Raw genomic sequence first — 19,171 nt, forward strand, 5'->3', positions numbered from 1 at the left:
AAGACAACCGCCGGCTCTAAAAAAAAAATGGTACCAGGGTGATGCCTCTAGCATGTACATACGTTAGGAAGTGGTTCAATTGCGGGAAGTGGTTAAACTGGTTGTAAACCCCTAAAATGAACAAAGCATTTCCCACATGTACTAGCCTCAATCCTAAGCACTGAGTGAGATTTCTGTCTGCTCTTTCTTCCTTTAGATATCTGCATGGGTCACTTTTAAACAGGTTATACAGACACCACAGAATCCCAGAGACAGCCCCCTCCATTCCAGCACACAGAGGGCGATTGACTGACTATCTGGGCTGTGTATGTTTACCTATGAGTCGGTGAAGAGGAAGGGGTGTCAATTTCCCCCACTTAGGTCTCAGATTACACGCAGCTCTGTGCTGGGCAGTGTGTGACAACCAAACCCCACCCCCTGGCACTAGAAGTTTAGAAATAGCCTTTGATCTGTGTGAATGGTCAATGGCTGTAAAAGAGATAGGGCTGCAGATAAACAGGTACAACTCATGCTAATGAATTCATTTCTGTAAATCACCCGAGGCCAGTCACTTCACGTTGTATACGTAAGGGTTTACAATCACTTTAAATAAGTAAGCATTTTGTTACATCTGTTTTTAAGTGCAAAATAAAATAATATCCATTGATCTGGTTAGAAATTTAGAGCTATCCCATGTTCTGTTCTCTCTCTGTGTTATCATAACAGAGAATATTTAGCCCTCCTTGTTCTTATCTTAGACTACATGTCAAAATAGTCCCTGCACTATGGCTAAGAAGACAGTGGGAAAGGTTGAGTAGTTTAGTAAAAGACAATGGGCATTACCGACACACAAAATTGCTGCATAATTCAGCCCACAATAGGAAATTACGGTAAGTGCTGGCAATAAAATTCCTGGAAATTAAGATCCTAGGAGATCAACAGGTACATTTCCTTGTGTACAGGGCTTTTTTTAAAGGGATAAAACATAGGCAAATGTTCATGTACTATATATGTCTTTTCTGTTGCCTGAACATATACTTTTATACATTTTTTAAACATATGAACAGTGGCGGCCGGTGTACTGAGGGCGCAGGGGCGCCGCCCCCCCATCCATGCGTCCGGCCCCCTAATCTGCACGCAGGGGCGCCGGACACATGGAGTTCAATGGGGTTTTTTTTTTTGGCATCACCTGATTAGAGCCAGAGGCTCTAATAGGGCGATGCAAAGGGTGGACCCGGGGCGCAGAGCAGTGCGTCCCGAGCCCACACATTGTGTGACAATAGCGAATGAAAATTCGCTATCGTCACACCGATCCTCCTCCTGGCCAATCAGGAAAGCGCGTCCGATACGCGCTTCCTGATTGACCGCAAGGCAAGCCCCATTCCATTGGCTGAGGAGGAGGCGGGAGCGGGAGGACTGGAGGAGACGCGCCGCCGGGACCGAGGAGAAGCCGACGCCGAGAGACTGATGAGAAGCCGCCCGCCGCTGCTGCTCCAGGTAAGTAAGGGAGCACGCAAGCTGATCTCTGCATTGGGGAAATGGTATGCTGGTCACTGCATTGAAGGGGGCACGCATGCTGATCTCTGCATTAAGGGAATGGTATGCTGGTCACTGCATTGAAGGGGGCACGCATGCTGATCTCTGCATTAAGGGAATGGTATGCTGGTCACTGCATTGAAGGGGGCACGCACGCTGATCTCTGCATTGGGGGAATGTATGCTGGTCACTGCATTGGAGGGTAGCACGCACGCTGATCTCTGCATTGGGGGAATGGTATGCTGGTCACTGCATTGAAGGGGGCACGCATGCTGATCTCTGCATTGGGGGCATGTATGCTGGTCACTGCATTGAAGGGGGCATGTACGCTGGTCTCTGCATTGAAGGGGGAATGTACGCTGGTCACTGCATTGAAGGGGGCATGTACGCTGGTCACTGCATTGAAAGGGGGCATGTACGCTGGTCACTGCATTGAAGGGGGCGTGTACGCTGGTCACTGCATTGAAGGGGGCGTGTACGCTGGTCACTGCATTGAACGGGGGCACGCTGGTCACTGTGCATTGAAAGTGGGCATGTACGCTGGTCACTGTGCATTGAAGGGGGCATGTACGCTGGTCACTGCATTGAAAGTCGGCACGCTGGTCACTGTGCATTGAAAGGGGGCACGCTGGTCACTTTGCATTGAAAGGGGGCACGCTGGTCACTGTGCATTGAAAGGGGGCACGCTGGTCACTGTGCATTGAAAGGGGGCACACTATACTTTAATTACTGAAGCCCCTTTCACACTTTTGCGACCTCAAAGTCACGCAATTTTTTACAGCGTTTTTTGCCGCAAAGCAATGCCCATTATATTTTTCTGTTTGCGCCCCCCCCCCCCCCCAAATTTTTGAGCACCAGCCGCCACTGCATATGAAGAGTTAAATAGTCTTTTTGTGTTTTGTAATTTTCAGTAATACAGAATAAGACAAACTCTTACCCCAAACTTCTTTCCTTTGATGCTCCGGAAATCCAGAGGTAATGTGTCCTTAAGATTCTTTAGCAGGACAAAGCTCTTTACAGCAGCTTCCACTGCAAGGTCTCTGTGTTCTTGGCTCTGAACAGAACTCAGGTCTAAAGCACTGTAGGGATTCATATCTGGAGGGTCAAACTCTCCCAAACGCATTCGAGTGTAGAATAAAGGGTATAAACGTTCTTTCACTGTCTAGAACCAGACAATAGCCAGTAATCAGGCCCAGTTTTTACTTTTTTATAAGAAAATAAAGTAAGCAGAATATAAAATACAAGGTATGCTTTTCACAAATTGGATATGCTCGTTTTGGAAGCAGTACATTTTTGTTTATCACATCTGCAAAACAAAATGTATCAAACTCGTAAACATAATGCTAAGGGGTCTACTCAGGGCAGCCATGAGAAATCTTTGGGCCCCTTACACAGCTTTAGGCCTGGGCCCCCCAGGGCCTGTCCAATGGCCACCACACTGAATCCGCCCACTGGCCATCCTACCGAGTCCTCCAGTGCATACCCTTTTTTTTTTTAACACTCTTACAACTTAGTATATGAAAATGAATCCAATCCAGCAAAGAGGCATCCCCATATAATCATAAAAGTGATGGCCCAATCCAGCAAAGAGACATTCTAATCCAGAAAAGAGACATCCCACGCCAGCAAAGAGACATCCCACACCAGCAAAGAGACATCCCACACCAGCAAAGAGACATCCCAATCCAGCAAAGAGACATCCCAATCCAGCAAAGAGACAGACCCATATATTCAGCAAAGAGACATTCCAATCCAGGAAAGAGACAGACCCATATAATCAGCAAAGAGACATCGCCATCCAGAAAAAAAAAGACATCCCCATCGGCTGCATTGGCTCACTCTGTGGCTGCCATGCTCTAGCAATTGCTAGTTACTACCGCAGCAACAACTCGGTCTCATTGGTTGGGGCCTGGGCAGCTGGGCCCCTTGGTACATCCGGGCCCCCTACATGTGCATGGCTTGTCCCTCCCTGATGGCAGCCCTGGGTCTACTTATTAAACATTTGTTCCATGAATGCAAGAAGCATTTGTGCAAGCTAAAAAAACATGTCAGAGATTAATGCCTGGCATTGCCAGCTCCAGCTAGTGGCCAGAATGCTATATAGTTCTCTCATTGAGGGATTTCAGAAAACGTTACCAGATTTTGGCCACTAGATGGCGTTGCCGCTATAGCCTACATCTCTTTGGAAAAATAGGGGACAATTCAATCAGCTTGCACAAATTAGTACAACAAAGGTTTAATAAACTCTAAGAATATAAGTTACCAATATATACCCTTATTTTACTGTACACAGTTTACCTCCATAGTGATATTTCCATATGTGACTGCATCTTTAATTTTCATGAAAACATTGTCCACCAGATTAAACGCCAGCTCCAAATTACATCCAGAATTGACAGAAACTGGAAATAGAAAAGTAAAGTATAGTATGACAGATTAAAAAACGTCAGAGTTTTTTCTATATTCTGACTCATGATGCTTGCCTTACTAATTGGCAAGTGCATAGACTTTAAACTGAACTAGAAGCTTTATAGGAGACAAACATACTATTTAAAGCGGAGTTCCAGGCTTTTCTGTGTTTAAAAGTCAGTGGCTACAAAAAGTAGCTGCAGACTTTTAATAAACACGTACTCACCTGTCCCACGGTCCAGCGATGCGGCCGCCCGAAGCCTCGGCTCTCTCCCTCTCCTCTCGGCAGCATCACAAGTGTGGGCACTCGGCTGTGAAAGCTTGTGGCTCCACAGCTGGGTATGCACTGTGCATGCGCTGCACATCCTGAATGGCCGGGCAATCTTCTGGGACCTCTGACGTGTCCCAGAAGATTGCAGGGAGGGTGGGTAAGGAGGAGAAACTAGGTACCTGCCCTCCCCCCTAAAAAAAATGACTTGCTAAAATGTGACATGTCAGGGGGTCAGGAGTACTTAAAGCAAAAGTTCCACTTTTGGGTGGAACTCCGCTTTAATTTACACAACATCATTATAAAAATGCACAATCCAGTTCTGACCGAGCAGAAGCGGGAGTGGGTACCTGTCAAAACTAGGTAGCCGCTCCCACCCACCCCCCCCCCCCCCAAAAAAAAAAATGACTTGCCAAATGTGGCATGTCAGGGGGTCAGGAGTACTTAAACCGGAAGTTCCACTTTTGGGTGCAACTCCGCTTTAATTTACACCTCATCATGATAAAAAAGCACAATCCAGTTCACACAACATAACAAATGTCGGCATGCACTGCAAAACAACTTACAGTATGTACGCACAGAACTGTCAGAAGGAGGTATGTGGTGTGGAGTCCACACCTTTAGTTAAGTAGCGGTTCTTGAGAAAAATATGGTTATCAGAGATGAAAGCCACTGAAATTCATTTTTTAAGTTCCACTGATAAATTTTAATACATACCAAATTCTGAACTCACCTATTGCTGTTTCCAAGAAGCTGCTGGTGTACTTGTGCTCCGCCATGATAAATTCAAGTGCGCCCTCGTCACTGACAACATAGCCTTCAAAGCCCCATTCTTTGCGAAGGATGTTTGTCAGCAGCTTTTCATTTGCACAAGCAGGAACCCCATTCACTCTAATTAAAGACAACAATTTATTAAAGTGTATGTAAAGAAAGAACGTATATTTGCTTCTGTTTGGTCTGTTAAATATCATTTTTAGAAATTGGGTTGGTTTTTCTGCTAAATAAGTGCAGCAAATACCAATTGTCTCCAGGAGAGCAATTAGCCCTCCTAGTTTATATCTTGTGACTACAGAATGATTAGCCGTAATGTTGTGGAGATGGGAGTGTAAGCAGGTTCGAGAAGTTTGGCAAGAGAAAACTGGGCAGAGCTATCAACATTTAGCCTGGATTCACACTATTGCGAACACAGACATTGCATGTGATTCGCACTGCATTGCTGTGCAGATCAAATGCAATGTCTGTCCGATGCAAATTCAGCCATACAGTTTGTATGGCTGAACCCACTTCACATTTGCAAAAAAATGCTGTAGGAACCTGTTCACTATTATGCAATTCGATTCTTGTCTAAAGTCACAGTTTGCACTGTGATCTGCAAACCGATCTTGGGGGTGTCATTAACCACTTAAGCCCCGGAAGATTTTACCCCCTTCCTGACCAGGGGGTTTTTTGCGATTTTTTACTGCGTGACTTTGACGGACAATTGCGCGGTCGTGCGATACTGTACCTAAAGGAATTTCACGTACTTTTTTTCTCACAAACAGAGCTTTCTTTTGGTGGTATTTGATCACCTGTGCGATTTTTTGATCGTGCGCTATAAACAAAAAAAGAGCGTAATTTTTGCAAAAATAACAATATTTTTCACTTTTTTTTATATGAAATCCCCCCCCCAAAAAATGTAAAAATCAAAATTTTTTAACATTTTCGGCCAATTTGTTTTATGCTACATATGTTTGTTAAAAAAAAAAAAATCGCAAAAAGCGTATTTTGATTGGTTTGCGCAAAAGTTATCGCGTTTACTAACAAAGGGAAAGATTTTTGTCATTTTTGGTGTTTTTTTTTTAACGAGTAATGGCGGCGATCTGCGATTTTTTTTGCGGTACTGCGACATTGCGGCGGACAGATCGGACCCTTAACTGACATTTTTTACACTTTTGGGGGTACCAGTGACATTACTGCAGTAATCAGTGCTATATATATGCACTGTTACTGCAAAAATGGCACTGGCAGGGAAGGGGTTAACTGTATTGGACAGGGAGGGGTTAAGCGTGTCCTAGGGGCGTGATTCTAACTGTAGTGGGACATGTCTCCTAGTGTAAAAACAAAGATCAACGGTCCTACATAGTAGAACCGTCTGATCTTAATTTTTACACAGGGGAGAATGACAGGCGGCTTGTTTACATAAGCCGCTCTGTCTTTCTCTGTCTTTTCTCCCGCTGTACCCGCACTCCTTTGTGAACGAGCCGAGGCGGGCGCGCACCTCGGTGGGCGCGCGCTCGCCCGCTATTGGCTCTAAAAGGAGTGACAGGCGAGCGACGTAGACCTACGTCACTCTGCCTGGCCGGGGCTGACTGCCGCAGTAAATATACTGTGAGCAGTCGGCAACCGGTTAACTTTGTATTGACACCCGCAGCAGTTCGCAGAGGGCACTGTGAACTGCCTGCAAGGGAGATGAGGTGCAGGAACCCACACTGGAATCGCGCATCGCAATAGTGTAAACCCAGGCTTAACCACTTTAGTACCATGCTATAGCCAAAAGATGGCTACAGCACGGTACCATAGTTCATTAGTGTACAAATTATCAGTGCAGCCCCATCAGCGCCCATCAGTGCAGCCTCATCAGCGCCCATCAGTGCAGCCTCATCAGCGCCCATCAGTGAAGAAGAATAAGGACTTTTTGCAAAATGTTATAACAGAAACTAAGAAAAACTTTTTTTAAATGTTTGTTTAGCAAAAAAAAAAACCCAGTGGTGAATAAATACCACCAAAAGAAAGCTCTTGTCGTGTGAAAAGAATTATATAATTTTCATTTGCATACAGTGTTACATGACTGAGCAATTGCCAGTTAAAGCCGCAAAGCAAATAATTCCACAGTCATGAAGGGGTAAAACCTTTCCGGAGGTAAAGTGGTTAAAGTGCATGTCAAGGCAACATAGTAAATTAACATATATGGTACATCTCGGCCATACGTGCGCCTTTTCCCATGTTTTGTCTCTTTAACCACTTAAGCCCCGGAAGATTTTACCCCCTTCCTGACCAGGGCCTATTTTGCGATTCGGCACTGCGTGATTTTAACGGACAATTGCGCGGATCGTGCAACGCTGTACCTAAACGAATTTGACGTCCTTTTTTTCCCACAAACAGAGCTTTCTTTTGGTGGTATTTGATCACCTGTGTGATTTTTTGATCATGCGCTATAAACAAAAAAAGAGCGTCAAATTTGCAAAAATAACAATATTTTTCACATTATTTTATATGAAATTAACCCCCCCCCCCCAAAAAATGTAAAAATCTAAATTTTTTAACATTTTCGGCCAATTTGTTTTCTGCTACATATGTTTGGTAAAAAAATAAATAAATAAAAAAAAATAAAAAAAAGCGTATTTTGATTGGTTTGCGCAAAAGTTATTGCGTTTACTAACAAAGGGAAAGGTTTTTGTCATTTTTGTTGTTTTTTTTTAACGCGTAATGGCGCCGATCTGCGATTTTTTTTGCGGTACTGCGACATTGCGGCGGACAGATCGGACCCTTGACTGACATTTTTGACACTTGTGGGGTTACCAGTGACATTACTACAGTAATCAGTGCAATAAATATGCACTGTTACTGTAAAATTACACTGGCAGTGAAGGGGTTAACTTTTTTGCTTTTTTTCCCGCTTTTAGCGCTGTCGCACCTTTGAGTGACAACTGCGTGGTCATGCAACACTGTACCCATATGACATTTTTAGCATTTTTTTCCGCACAAAATAAAGCTTTCTTTTGGTGATATTTAATTACCACAGGGATTTTTATTTTGTAATAAACAAATGAAAAAAACAAAACAAACAAAAAAAAAAAAACATTTATCATAGCTTGTTATAAAATTTTGCAAACAGATAATTTTTCTCCTTCACTGAGGCGCACTGATGAGGCAGCACTGATGGGCACGGATGAGGCGGCACTGATGGGCACTATTGGGACTGCACTGGTAATCAGACACTGATAATCAGTGGCCAAAATTATCAGTGTAGATGTCCCTTTAACACAAGCTGGTAATCGGCTCTTCTCCCCTCCTCACACTGACAGCGATAACTGGCTTGTGTTTACATCATGATCAGCTGTCATTGGACACAGATGATTTAGTGGTATAGAGTCGCGCCGTGATTGGCCCTTAACCCAGATGTGTGATCAGCTGAGTCCAAACGACAGCGTGATCGTGGGTGGACGTCATATGACAGCCCGCTCTGTAGCCATCAATCAAACCAAGAGGACCCAAAACACACAAACAGTAACAATGATAGCACACAAATAGAAGTGGCAATAGAGGTCAGGAGGAGGAACCCTAGGTTGAAGCCTTTGCCTCAGAGGCAGAATCGTTAGGAAACAAAGCCAAAGCCCTTGGCTTCAAAACCTTGTTAAATTAACGAGCTTTGCTTTTAAAGTGACCCTGTGCTTTGCTTGCACAGCAAAAACAAAACATGTTCCCTTTAACGGCTCCCAAAAAGCACATACTTCCCTTTACAACCCACTAGAAGCAAAGGAAAGGAAAGTGTAAGTTAGAAGTTGCAGAGCTATGGACTTCTATGTGACAGTGATGACTGCTCCAGCGTTCTCACACAGAATGAGGTGAATGATCCTCCATGGGCTCAGGGGAGAAAAAAAATAAGTACAGGCTGGAGAGGGTAAAGGGTTACAGCAAACCTGCTGCTTTGCCCTGACAGTACTGTGACTATATTAGTAGTGTTCTTATTAATTCATCATTTTTTTTTTGTTTCAGAACCCATATTCTTATTTTTGTTCAGCACTTATTTTCTCTTTATCTGTTATTATTTTGGCACTCTCATTACTATTGACTGTTTGGTTTTAATAATGACCCTGTGGAGGGGACATTGTATTGATGTCCGATTGGCATGATAATCTAACCCTGATGAAGGGGACACGTAGACCCTCGAAACACGTTGGCTATTTCTTGAGTTATACCCCTGACCTTTAATGGAATAAGGCCCCTTTTACACATGTCTGTTCTGCCGACGGACTCTGTTTTTCTCAGCGGGGATCGATCCGGCGATCCCCGCTGAGCAGGCAGATGACAGCTCTGTCTGTGTGCAGAGATGGAGGTGTCGGATCCCCGCTTTCCTCTATGGGGAATCGAAAGGGAACGGACCGCCTGTCCATTCTCATCCAATCCAATCCGTCAGACGGATGGAAAATAGGGTTTCCATCTGTCCGGATTTGACGGACATAATCGGATCGGACATCAGCGGACATCTCTGCTGACATCCGCTGCCCCCTAGAGATGCACGGGGCATCCGTTCAGATTCGCCTGAAAAACTGACAGGCGGATCTGAACGGACCGTATGTGTGAAAGGGGCCTAAAGTTGTATCTAGACCTCCTAACAGTGGGGTGGCACTTAAAATTTCAATATTTCTCCAGGTCACAAACCCAACAAGCTTTGTTTATGAGAGTGGGCAGATTTCAGAAACAAAAAAGTTTTTGCTTTAGATACTCTTCAAAAGTTCTTGCCATTTAGCCTCAAGTTTAATAAGAGAAGGGGTCATTTACAAAATTGAGAAGTGGGGAACGTGTCTATAGTCAACAAATTTGGCCTAATTCTGAGAAAATAAATCATAAAAAAAAAAAAATCGAACTGGTCATCAAGTCCAGCTCTCCACTTCGGTTAAACAGTTCATTTATTTAAAAAAACAAAAAACAAAATAAAGCATAGTTAAAATGTAAAGAGTAAAAATGTGCAGCTGCAAAACACACACTTGTGATGGAAACATCTGATTTAAAGTGGGTGCGGTGATGGGGGGTGCGCTCTTGGCATATCTCCACCTGCATGCATTGATTTTTCTCCCAGGAAACCAGTGCTGCTGTCTGGACTCACAAGAGCCTGTTTACACACTGTGTAGGGAAAGGGCTCTTGGGAGATGTAGACCTGGAAGTGTGCCTATGTCATTGGGAACTGGGCTCCCAGGAGCGACCCCTGCAAGAATTTTATAAGGTGAGGATAATGTCATGTGGAGTAATAAAAGTAGCTTCCTGCTACAGGAATAGGGTGAGAAAAATAATGCTGGGAAATGCTCTGGAGGCATAGGAGGGTTTTGGGGGAAAATTGGCTAATGCCTGGAAATCCACTTTAACTGCTACACATACATATACTGCGGCAGGGCGGCCCTTAAGCGGAAAATTACGTACCTGTATGTGATTTTTTTTCTTTCTTCGGTTGTGGGGCATGCCCGCTCCCCTTCTGTGATCGAACATGGTGGTAGACAATCCGCGCATCTGGCAGAATATGTCCGCCGGAAACCCGGCGATTGTTCAGAGAGAGGCAGAATGGTAATCTGCCTATGTAATCAAGGCAGATCGCTAGGTGTTCCTAGGGAACACATTTAACCCTTTGATTGCCCTGATAACCCATTCCCTGCCAGTGTCTTTAGTACAGTGCATTTTTGAGCACTGATCACTGTATTGGGGTCAATGGGCTCCCAAAAAGTGTCACTTCGTGTCGGATTTATCAGCCGCATGTCATAGTCCCGCTAAAAACCGCTGATTGCCGCCATTACTAGTAACAAAATAAAAAGTTCATAAATCTTTCCCATAGTTACTTAATGCTATAACTTTTGTGCAAACCAATCAATATACGCTTACTGGGATTTTTTTTTTTAATCAAAAACATGTAGTAGAATACATATTGGCCTAAATTTATGAAGAAATTAGATTTTTTATTACATTTATTTATTGGATATGTTTTATAGCAAAAAGTAAAAGATATTGTTTTTATTTTTTTTTTGTAAATTGTCGGTCTTTTTTTGTTTATATGGAAAAAAACAAAAAAACGCAGCGGTGATCCAATACCACCAAAATATTTGTGGGAAAAAAGGACATAAATTTTATTTGGGTACAGCATCACACGCCTGCACAATAGTCAGTTAAAGCAACGCAGTGCCGTATCACAAAAAATGGCCTGGTCAGGAAGGGGGGGCGGGGGGGATGAACCTTTGGAGCTGAAGTGGTTAAAAGATATAGCAACCATCGCAAGATACTTACCTATTGTAGCTACACATGATGCTGTAAGTCCCAGCTTCAACGCAAGCCTGAAACTGAGGTAAAAATGTCATTCTCCAGTCTCTTTCCTCCACCTGTTGATATTAAGACCATAGTAATCAGTAGAGAAAAACAGAAGATGCTGCAATAGAAGAGACAAATGCAAACTCGTAAATATCTATAAACTAATTTTATTAATACTTTTAGAAAGAATATAACAGCATTTTTTTTTTAACAGGCAAACCCACCTAGAAAGGACTTTACTATTATAATTCAGGTATATATCTAAAATGTATGAAGCACAATTCCGTTGTTTTGCCGGATATGGGTCTGCCAGGGTTACCGCTAGCAACAACAGCACATTTAAGCATGTTCTCCAAGTGTGAGCACTGAAACAATGACCAGTCCAGTATCTTTGGGTTTTTGTATTTATTTTGTAACTTGGATGGGAGAAGGGATGAGTGGGATACTTCTTTGGCTCAACTATGCACAAATTGCTAGGGACAACTGAAAAAATACCAATTAGCGCTGACTTGACGCTGGCTGGATGCCGGTCAACACTGGTTAACGCTGAACTCACTTTTGACTGCTCTCTTGAAAAGAGTAGTCCTCTTTAAGCTTCCTTAAGCACTCCTTGCTGAGGTAGCTACTTGTATACTCTGCTTCGCTGCTGAACACTTTAGGGCCCACACCGGCACCCTCTTTCACTCTCTTATCTTCAGGGCTTAGACACTGGCACCCCCTTTTCTAAGCCTTCTCTACTGGTTAGCTGGCTCCCGGATCCCTCTGACCTTCTGGAGTGGTCCCCTTTCCTAGGCAGACCCCTGGGCAGTTTTGAATACTCACAAAACTGTTTTTCCTGGAAACTTCTGCCCAGCAGCTCCACAGCACACTGGATCCCTCTCTGCAGCTCAGCTCAACCTTCGTCCTCTAGGCCGACTGCCCAGGACACCTTCACTAGTGCTGACAGGAGGAGAGACAGCCGTCACCCTCCTCCTGGGATTCTGCTTCCCGCCAAAGACGCTCTGTCATGTGCTCCCCTCAGACTTATATCCCATCCCAGGATGCATTGCGGCAGGTTCTGCCCACTGAGACTAATATAAGCCCTGATGAGCTACTGGTCAGGTTTCCTCCACTGTCCAACAAGAGCCCTCATTGGATACAGTGGGGAGACTCCCCAAGCTCAACAGACACACCTGCAAACACATGACAGCCTAGCTGAATGATCAGCCCCCCCTGATAAGCAGACAGGGCCACAGACAGGGCCACAATATGTTCTTTCCTAGCACCCATCTAGGAGGGTGCTACATGTATTTCTCTAAAGGACTCCAGCAGCAATATCTCATAACAGTTTACAGTTTTGCCCTCCTTGCGCATCTTTAGATCCAGAAAAAAAGCAATAATAACTGAGGCTAATACTAGTAAAGTGAACTAGCGAAAGCTTGTTTCTTGAAAGTAACACTGCTACTTTTCTTCTTCCTGCCCATAGCACGTATTCCACTACTTGGATGGGGTGAAAACCTGGTTTAGCTGGCTCGTATGTCCTATAGTGACGCCAGTGGGATGAGCCACAATGCATGTCGGGGAAAGTAGGTATTTCACATATCTGGAAGTATGAAAAACTTGCAGTGATCAGGGAGCAGTAAAAAGTAGTGGTGTTCCAGGAAACAGACCACCAGAAAGGTAAGTATTTCCCCTCTTATTTTAAAAGGTAGGTTTTTGAATACAAGAATTTAATTACTAACTGCAATGGAAACCACAGCAAGTTTTTAAAGCATAGGGCCCTTCAGCTGTGCCTGAAGCTTTTTATGTTTTCCACTGCAGATAGCCATTGTATTTTATTTTTTACAGGTATTTTTATTGCTACAACAATTTATGAAGCACTTTACATACTGGTATATACACATCAATCCCAGCCCTAAAGGAACTTACAATCCAAGGTCACATTCATACACACATAAAAGGGTGAATTTAGACAGGAGCCAACTAACCTACCAGCATGTTTTTGGAGTGTGTGAGGAAACTGGAGTACCTGGAGGAACCCCGTGCAAGCACAGAGAAAACATTTTAGTGCCGGTTTACATATATGATGCGGAAACCCTGCAAATCCACTGATCAAATCGCAGGCAGTTCACACTGCCATTTGCGAATCGCTGGGGGTGTCAATACAAAGTTAACGACACACCCAGGTCAGTTCGCATATCACAGTGTGAACTGTCAATTTGGACATGAATCGGATCGCATTCGTGTGAACCACCATGCGATCCGATTCTGGTGCGGACCCAAAAAAGGGTCCTGTGCGAGTTGTGTCCCAATCCAATGCGAATTCAGCCATACAATCTGTATGGCTGAATTTGTATCTCACAGACATCGCATGTGATTTGCAGAGCAGTGCGCTCCGAATCACATGCGATGTCTGTCATCGCTATAGTGTGAACTGGGACTAAGGGTATTCTCAGCCACTTTTTTGTTTGGTTGAATAAAACTCCAATTTTTATCACTCATGTTGGCCAAATAAGATAGGCTTTGGTTTGCCAAACTGACAAGATCACTGAGCACACAGCAACTAAACACTCTCTAATACAGCTCAATGTCTAGGTCTATATGCATTATGCCAGTGATGGCGAACCTTGGCACCCCAGATGTTTTGAAACTACATTTCCCATGATGCTCATGGGGTGCTCATCTGGGGTGCCAAGGTTCCCCATCACTGCACTATGCCAATAAGTAAACTTCTGGAGTAATGCATCTATTCACTGCACCTTTGTGCCGTATACCCATTACTATACCTTGGCATCAAAACTGAATCTTGAAACTGGTACATTCTCAGGACCCCCATGTACATCAAAGTGCTTGCAGCCTGCATTCGCTTTTACATAACGAGGATGGTCTCCTTGCAGTCCTTTTACAAAAGCACCACCTAGGACTCCACTAAGATAGGGATCTTCTCCATAGGTTTCCTAGAGATGAACAGCACAAAAATGATCATCTCGTCAAAGTGAAGAGTAGAAGTTGAATATTTTAAATTAAATTCACTGTATGTAGTTGATCTGTGTGTATTGAGCAGCTTGTCTGGACTTCAGATTTTACATAAACCTGAATTTTGTACATGCAGGGCAAAGCAACAGATTCACTTTAATAACCCCCCCCCCCCCCCCTTCAGATGCACATACACACCATTCCTTCATTCCCCTTCCACACTCTGTTCAATCGACAAACAAAAAAAGTTGGCATTTACACAGAGCGGAGGACTGTCTTCCCACAGCCATGTGGCAGGGGTGGGCAAATCACCAACTAGAAGAGCTGTCACATGGGAGTTCGTAATTTTTCCATACCTGGAAGTACCATGTATTTTCTTTTTGGTAGTTACAGCACTCTAGAAACTGTTAATCTTCTGTGATGCCCTGAATTCTCCAAGACCTCTTTCACACTGTTGCGATTTTTTTTCGCGCTAAAAACACTTTTCCAGCACGACAAAAGTGCATGAAATGTATTCCCCTTTAAATCCCATGTAACTGTTTACATCACTGAGCTACATATGCGTACGTTTTGAAAAGTGCTTCATGTTGCATCTTTTGTGCTGTTTTTCAAAAGCGCACCTTCCCTTGTAGAAGCTATTTGTTGAGATGAGGTACTATAGCGTGTATGGGATTAGAATTTTGAAAAAACCAAGGTCTGTTCTGTCCAATTCAGTAAAAATTACAAATTGTACGCAGAATTGCTGCGCTACTACCCCTCAAGGACTATAGGAGACAGACCATTGTAGTATTGAATATAAAAAGAAATAATTTTATTATATAAAACATAAAATTATATAAAAAATACAAGTGTACAATTATGAACATCCCACATTGGGCAATATCTAAAACCAACAAATGGTACCCATTAGATATCGTATATAGCGATTTCCCAATAATACTGCCTCCTGATAAGTAGTATAGGCAGGCTATTGGATATGAATATCTATACATCTAACATGTTTCGGACTAAATTTGGTCAAGTCCTTCTCTATATATGATATCTAATGGGTACCAGTTGTTGGATTTAGATACTGCCCAATGTGGGATGTTCATGATTGTACACTTGTGTTTTTTTATACAGTTTTATTTTTATATAATAAAATTATTTCTTTTTATATTCAATACTACAATGGTCTGTCTCCTATAGTCCTTGAGGTGTAGTATCGCAGCAATTCTGCGTACAATTTGTAATTTTTAACCTTCCATTGTAAGTCAGTCAGGCAGTCAATGGGAGTGCATCAAACACACCTTCCATTGTTCATCAATAGGAACGCATCTAAAGTGCACCAAAAATAAATGTACTGCATCTGCATATTTTGAGTCCCATGTCCATGATTCACAGGTGCATGCCAAGAGTCAGGACACCAGAAAGCACATCAAAAATGTGATATGCATTTTTGAATAATGCATCTCACATTTTTACACGCACCAGTGTAAAAGAGCCCTAAAAGGTTAGTAGTAGATGGTGAGAAAAAAAAAAACACATTCAGTAAAGTTCTGTACACACTGGTGCACTTAAAAATGCAGTAAGCATCTTTTAAAAATGCATATCGCACTTTTAATTCATTTTTTTTTTTTGCACTTTCTGATTTCCTGACTCCCAGCATGCACCTGTGCAAACATGGACAGGTGACTCAAAAAAATGCACCAAAAATGTAGATGCGTTTTGATGCATTCCCTTTGACTTATAACTAGTGTTGAGCGAACACGGACTGTATTATTCGTGTTCGTACCGAATAATTGGATTTTTTGTACCCGAACACGGACACGGACACTTTACTGTATGTTCGGGTAAAAATCTGTGTTCGGTCGTTTTATTTCCGGGTTTTGCATGCTTTGGCGCTCTTTTCATGGCGGGCTTTCAACAGCCAATCAACAATCGTTTAACTGGTGTGCCTTAAGCCATCCCAGCCATGCCTGCAAATGTCTCAGTAGCTGTGATTGGCCGTCTGAAGCATGTGACCAAGTCTTTATAAGTTCCAGGCAGCCGCAGCGTCTTCATTCTGCTGCTTAGATCAGGGACAGAGCACACATCAACGTGCTGGCTGCTGATTAGGGAAAGACAGGCAGGAAAAAAACATTTGTGTCCGGATAGAATTGAGGGACAGGTCGGAGTGTTTAGGCAGGGCGAGTTGTAGGCATTTTAGGGATAGAGTCTGCTGAATTATAGGGTCAGTGTCTTCTACAAAGTACAATCGATATTGCTGTGTGGGGGGTGGGGTGACTCTGCACTCAATCCTGATCTACGATCTCTTCTCAATCCTGTTAGGGAGAGGCTGCTGCTGCTGAATTTTAGGGAAACTGTGTTCTACAAACTACAATCGATATTGCTGTGTGGTGTGGGATAGGAGATAGGCAGGTGTCAGTGATCCACATCCATTTTTCTGTGTGTGAGCTGCAGTGAACACAATCTTTTTGGGCTGCAGTGAACACAATCTTTTTGGGGTGCAGTGAACAACGTCCTTTTTGGGGTGCAGTGAACAAAATCTTTTTGGGGTGCAGTGAACAAAATCCTTTTTGGGGTGCAGTGAACACAATCTTTTTGGGGTGCAGTGAACAAAATCCTTTTTGGGGTGCAGTGAACACAATCTTTTTGGGGTGCAGTGAACAAAATCCTTTGTGGGGTGCAGTGAACACAATCTTTGTGGGGTGCAGTGAACACAATCTTTTTGGGGTGCAGTGAACAAAATCCTTTTTGGGGTGCAGTGAACAACATCCTTTTTGGGGTGCAGTGAACACAATCTTTTTGGGTGCAGTGAACAAAATCCTTTGTGGGGTGCAGTGAACTCAATCTTTGTGGGGTACAGTGAACAGAATCTTTGTGGGGTGCAGTGAACACAATCTTTGGGGGGTGCAGTGAACACAATCTTTGGGGGGTACAGTGAACACAATCTTTTTGGGGTGCAGTGAACAAAATCCTTTGTGGGGTACAGTGAACACAATCTCATACTTCTGAAGATTTGAGGGTGCTGCCTGTTCCATACTCCTCCTCCTACTGCTCAACCATCCTTTTAGGGGTACAAACAATAGTAATTGGGGCCTAGTGTGGTGGTGTACGTGTGAGATACATACACTTTCTTTTTGATCATATTTTCTATTCCGCTATTCAATTAAAACCTTTGGGGATCAATTAAATTGCGTGATAGTCTGTGTCGGTACGTGTGAGATCCACCTTTCCAAGTTTTTGGGGTTCATCTCATACTTCTGAAGATTTGAGGGTGCTGCCTGTTCCATACTCCTCCTCCTACTCCTCAACCATCCTTTTAGGGGTACAAACAATAGTAATTGGGGCCTAGTGTGGTGGTGTACGTGTGAGATACATACACTTTCTTTTTGATCATATTTTCTATTCCGCTATTCAATTAAATCCTTTGGGGATCAATTAAATTGCGTGATAGTCTGTGTCGGTACGTGTGAGATCCACCTTTCCAAGTTTTTGGGGTTCATCTCATACTTCTGAAGATTTGAGGGTGCTGCCTGTTCCATACTCCTCCTCCTACTGCTCAACCATCCTTTTAGGGGTACAAACAATAGTAATTGGGGCGTAGTGTGGTGGTGTACGTGTGAGATACATACACTTTCTTTTTGATCATATTTTCTATTCCGCCTTTCAATTAAAACCTTTGGGGATCAATTAAATTGCATGATAGTCTGTGTCGGTACGTGTGAGATCCACCTTTCCAAGTTTTTGGGGTTCATCTCATACTTCTGAAGATTTGAGGGTGCTGCCTGTTCCATACTCCTCCTCCTACTGCTCAACCATCCTTTTAGGGGTACAAACAATAGTAATTGGGGCCTAGTGTGGTGGTGTACGTGTGAGATACATACACTTTCTTTTTGATCATATTTTCTATTCCGCTATTCAATTAAAACCTTTGGGGATCAATTAAATTGCGTGATAGTCTGTGTCGGTACGTGTGAGATCCACCTTTCCAAGTTTTTGGGGTTCATCTCATACTTCTGAAGATTTGAGGGTGCTGCCTGTTCCATACTCCTCCTACTCCTCAACCATCCTTTTAGGGGTACAAACAATAGTAATTGGGGCCTAGTGTGGTGGTGTACGTGTGAGATACATACACTTTCTTTTTGATCATATTTTCTATTCCGCTATTCAATTAAAACCTTTGGGGATCAATTAAATTGCGTGATAGTCTGTGTCGGTACGTGTGAGATCCACCTTTCCAAGTTTTTGGGGTTCATCTCATACTTCTGAAGATTTGAGGGTGCTGCCTGTTCCATACTCCTCCTCCTACTCCTCAACCATCCTTTTAGGGGTACAAACAATAGTAATTGGGGCCTAGTGTGGTGGTGTACGTGTGAGATACATACACTTTCTTTTTGATCATATTTTCTATTCCGCTATTCAATTAAAACCTTTGGGGATCAATTAAATTGCGTGATAGTCTGTGTCGGTACGTGTGAGATCCACCTTTCCAAGTTTTTGGGGTTCATCTCATACTTCTGAAGATTTGAGGGTGCTGCCTGTTCCATACTCCTCCTCCTACTGCTCAACCATCCTTTTAGAGGTACAAACAATAGTAATTGGGGCCTAGTGTGGTGGTGTACGTGTGAGATACATACACTTTCTTTTTGATCATATTTTCTATTCCGCTATTCAATTAAAACCTTTGGGGATCAATTAAATTGCGTGATAGTCTGTGTCGGTACGTGTGAGATCCACCTTTCCAAGTTTTTGGGGTTCATCTCATACTTCTGAAGATTTGAGGGTGCTGCCTGTTCCATACTCCTCCTCCTACTCCTCAACCATCCTTTTAGGGGTACAAACAATAGTAATTGGGGCCTAGTGTGGTGGTGTACGTGTGAGATACATACACTTTCTTTTTGATCATATTTTCTATTCCGCTATTCAATTAAAACCTTTGGGGATCAATTAAATTGCGTGATAGTCTGTGTCAGTACGTGTGAGATCCAC

At 43.2% G+C, this 19,171-nt stretch overlaps 1 protein-coding gene across 2 annotated transcripts in view; it reads right to left on the reverse strand.

Annotated features, from left to right (window-relative positions):
* The window catches only part of LOC309546837 (uncharacterized protein), a 95,237-nt gene that overhangs the window by 38,127 nt on the left and 37,939 nt on the right, over positions 1–19,171 (reverse strand). For both annotated transcript variants that reach the window (XM_082246528.1, XM_082246527.1), the window contains exons 5-9: positions 14,008–14,178; positions 11,222–11,313; positions 4,926–5,083; positions 3,814–3,917; positions 2,453–2,677 (exon numbers count right to left, since the gene is read on the reverse strand). In XM_082246528.1, the coding sequence (XP_082102654.1) occupies positions 2,453–2,677; positions 3,814–3,917; positions 4,926–5,083; positions 11,222–11,313; positions 14,008–14,178 (750 nt within the window). The remainder of the gene's footprint in view (positions 1–2,452; positions 2,678–3,813; positions 3,918–4,925; positions 5,084–11,221; positions 11,314–14,007; positions 14,179–19,171) is intronic.

Source organism: Pelophylax lessonae (assembly GCF_965119305.1).
Source record: "Pelophylax lessonae genome assembly, chromosome: 2".
NCBI lineage: Eukaryota > Metazoa > Chordata > Amphibia > Anura > Ranidae > Pelophylax > Pelophylax lessonae.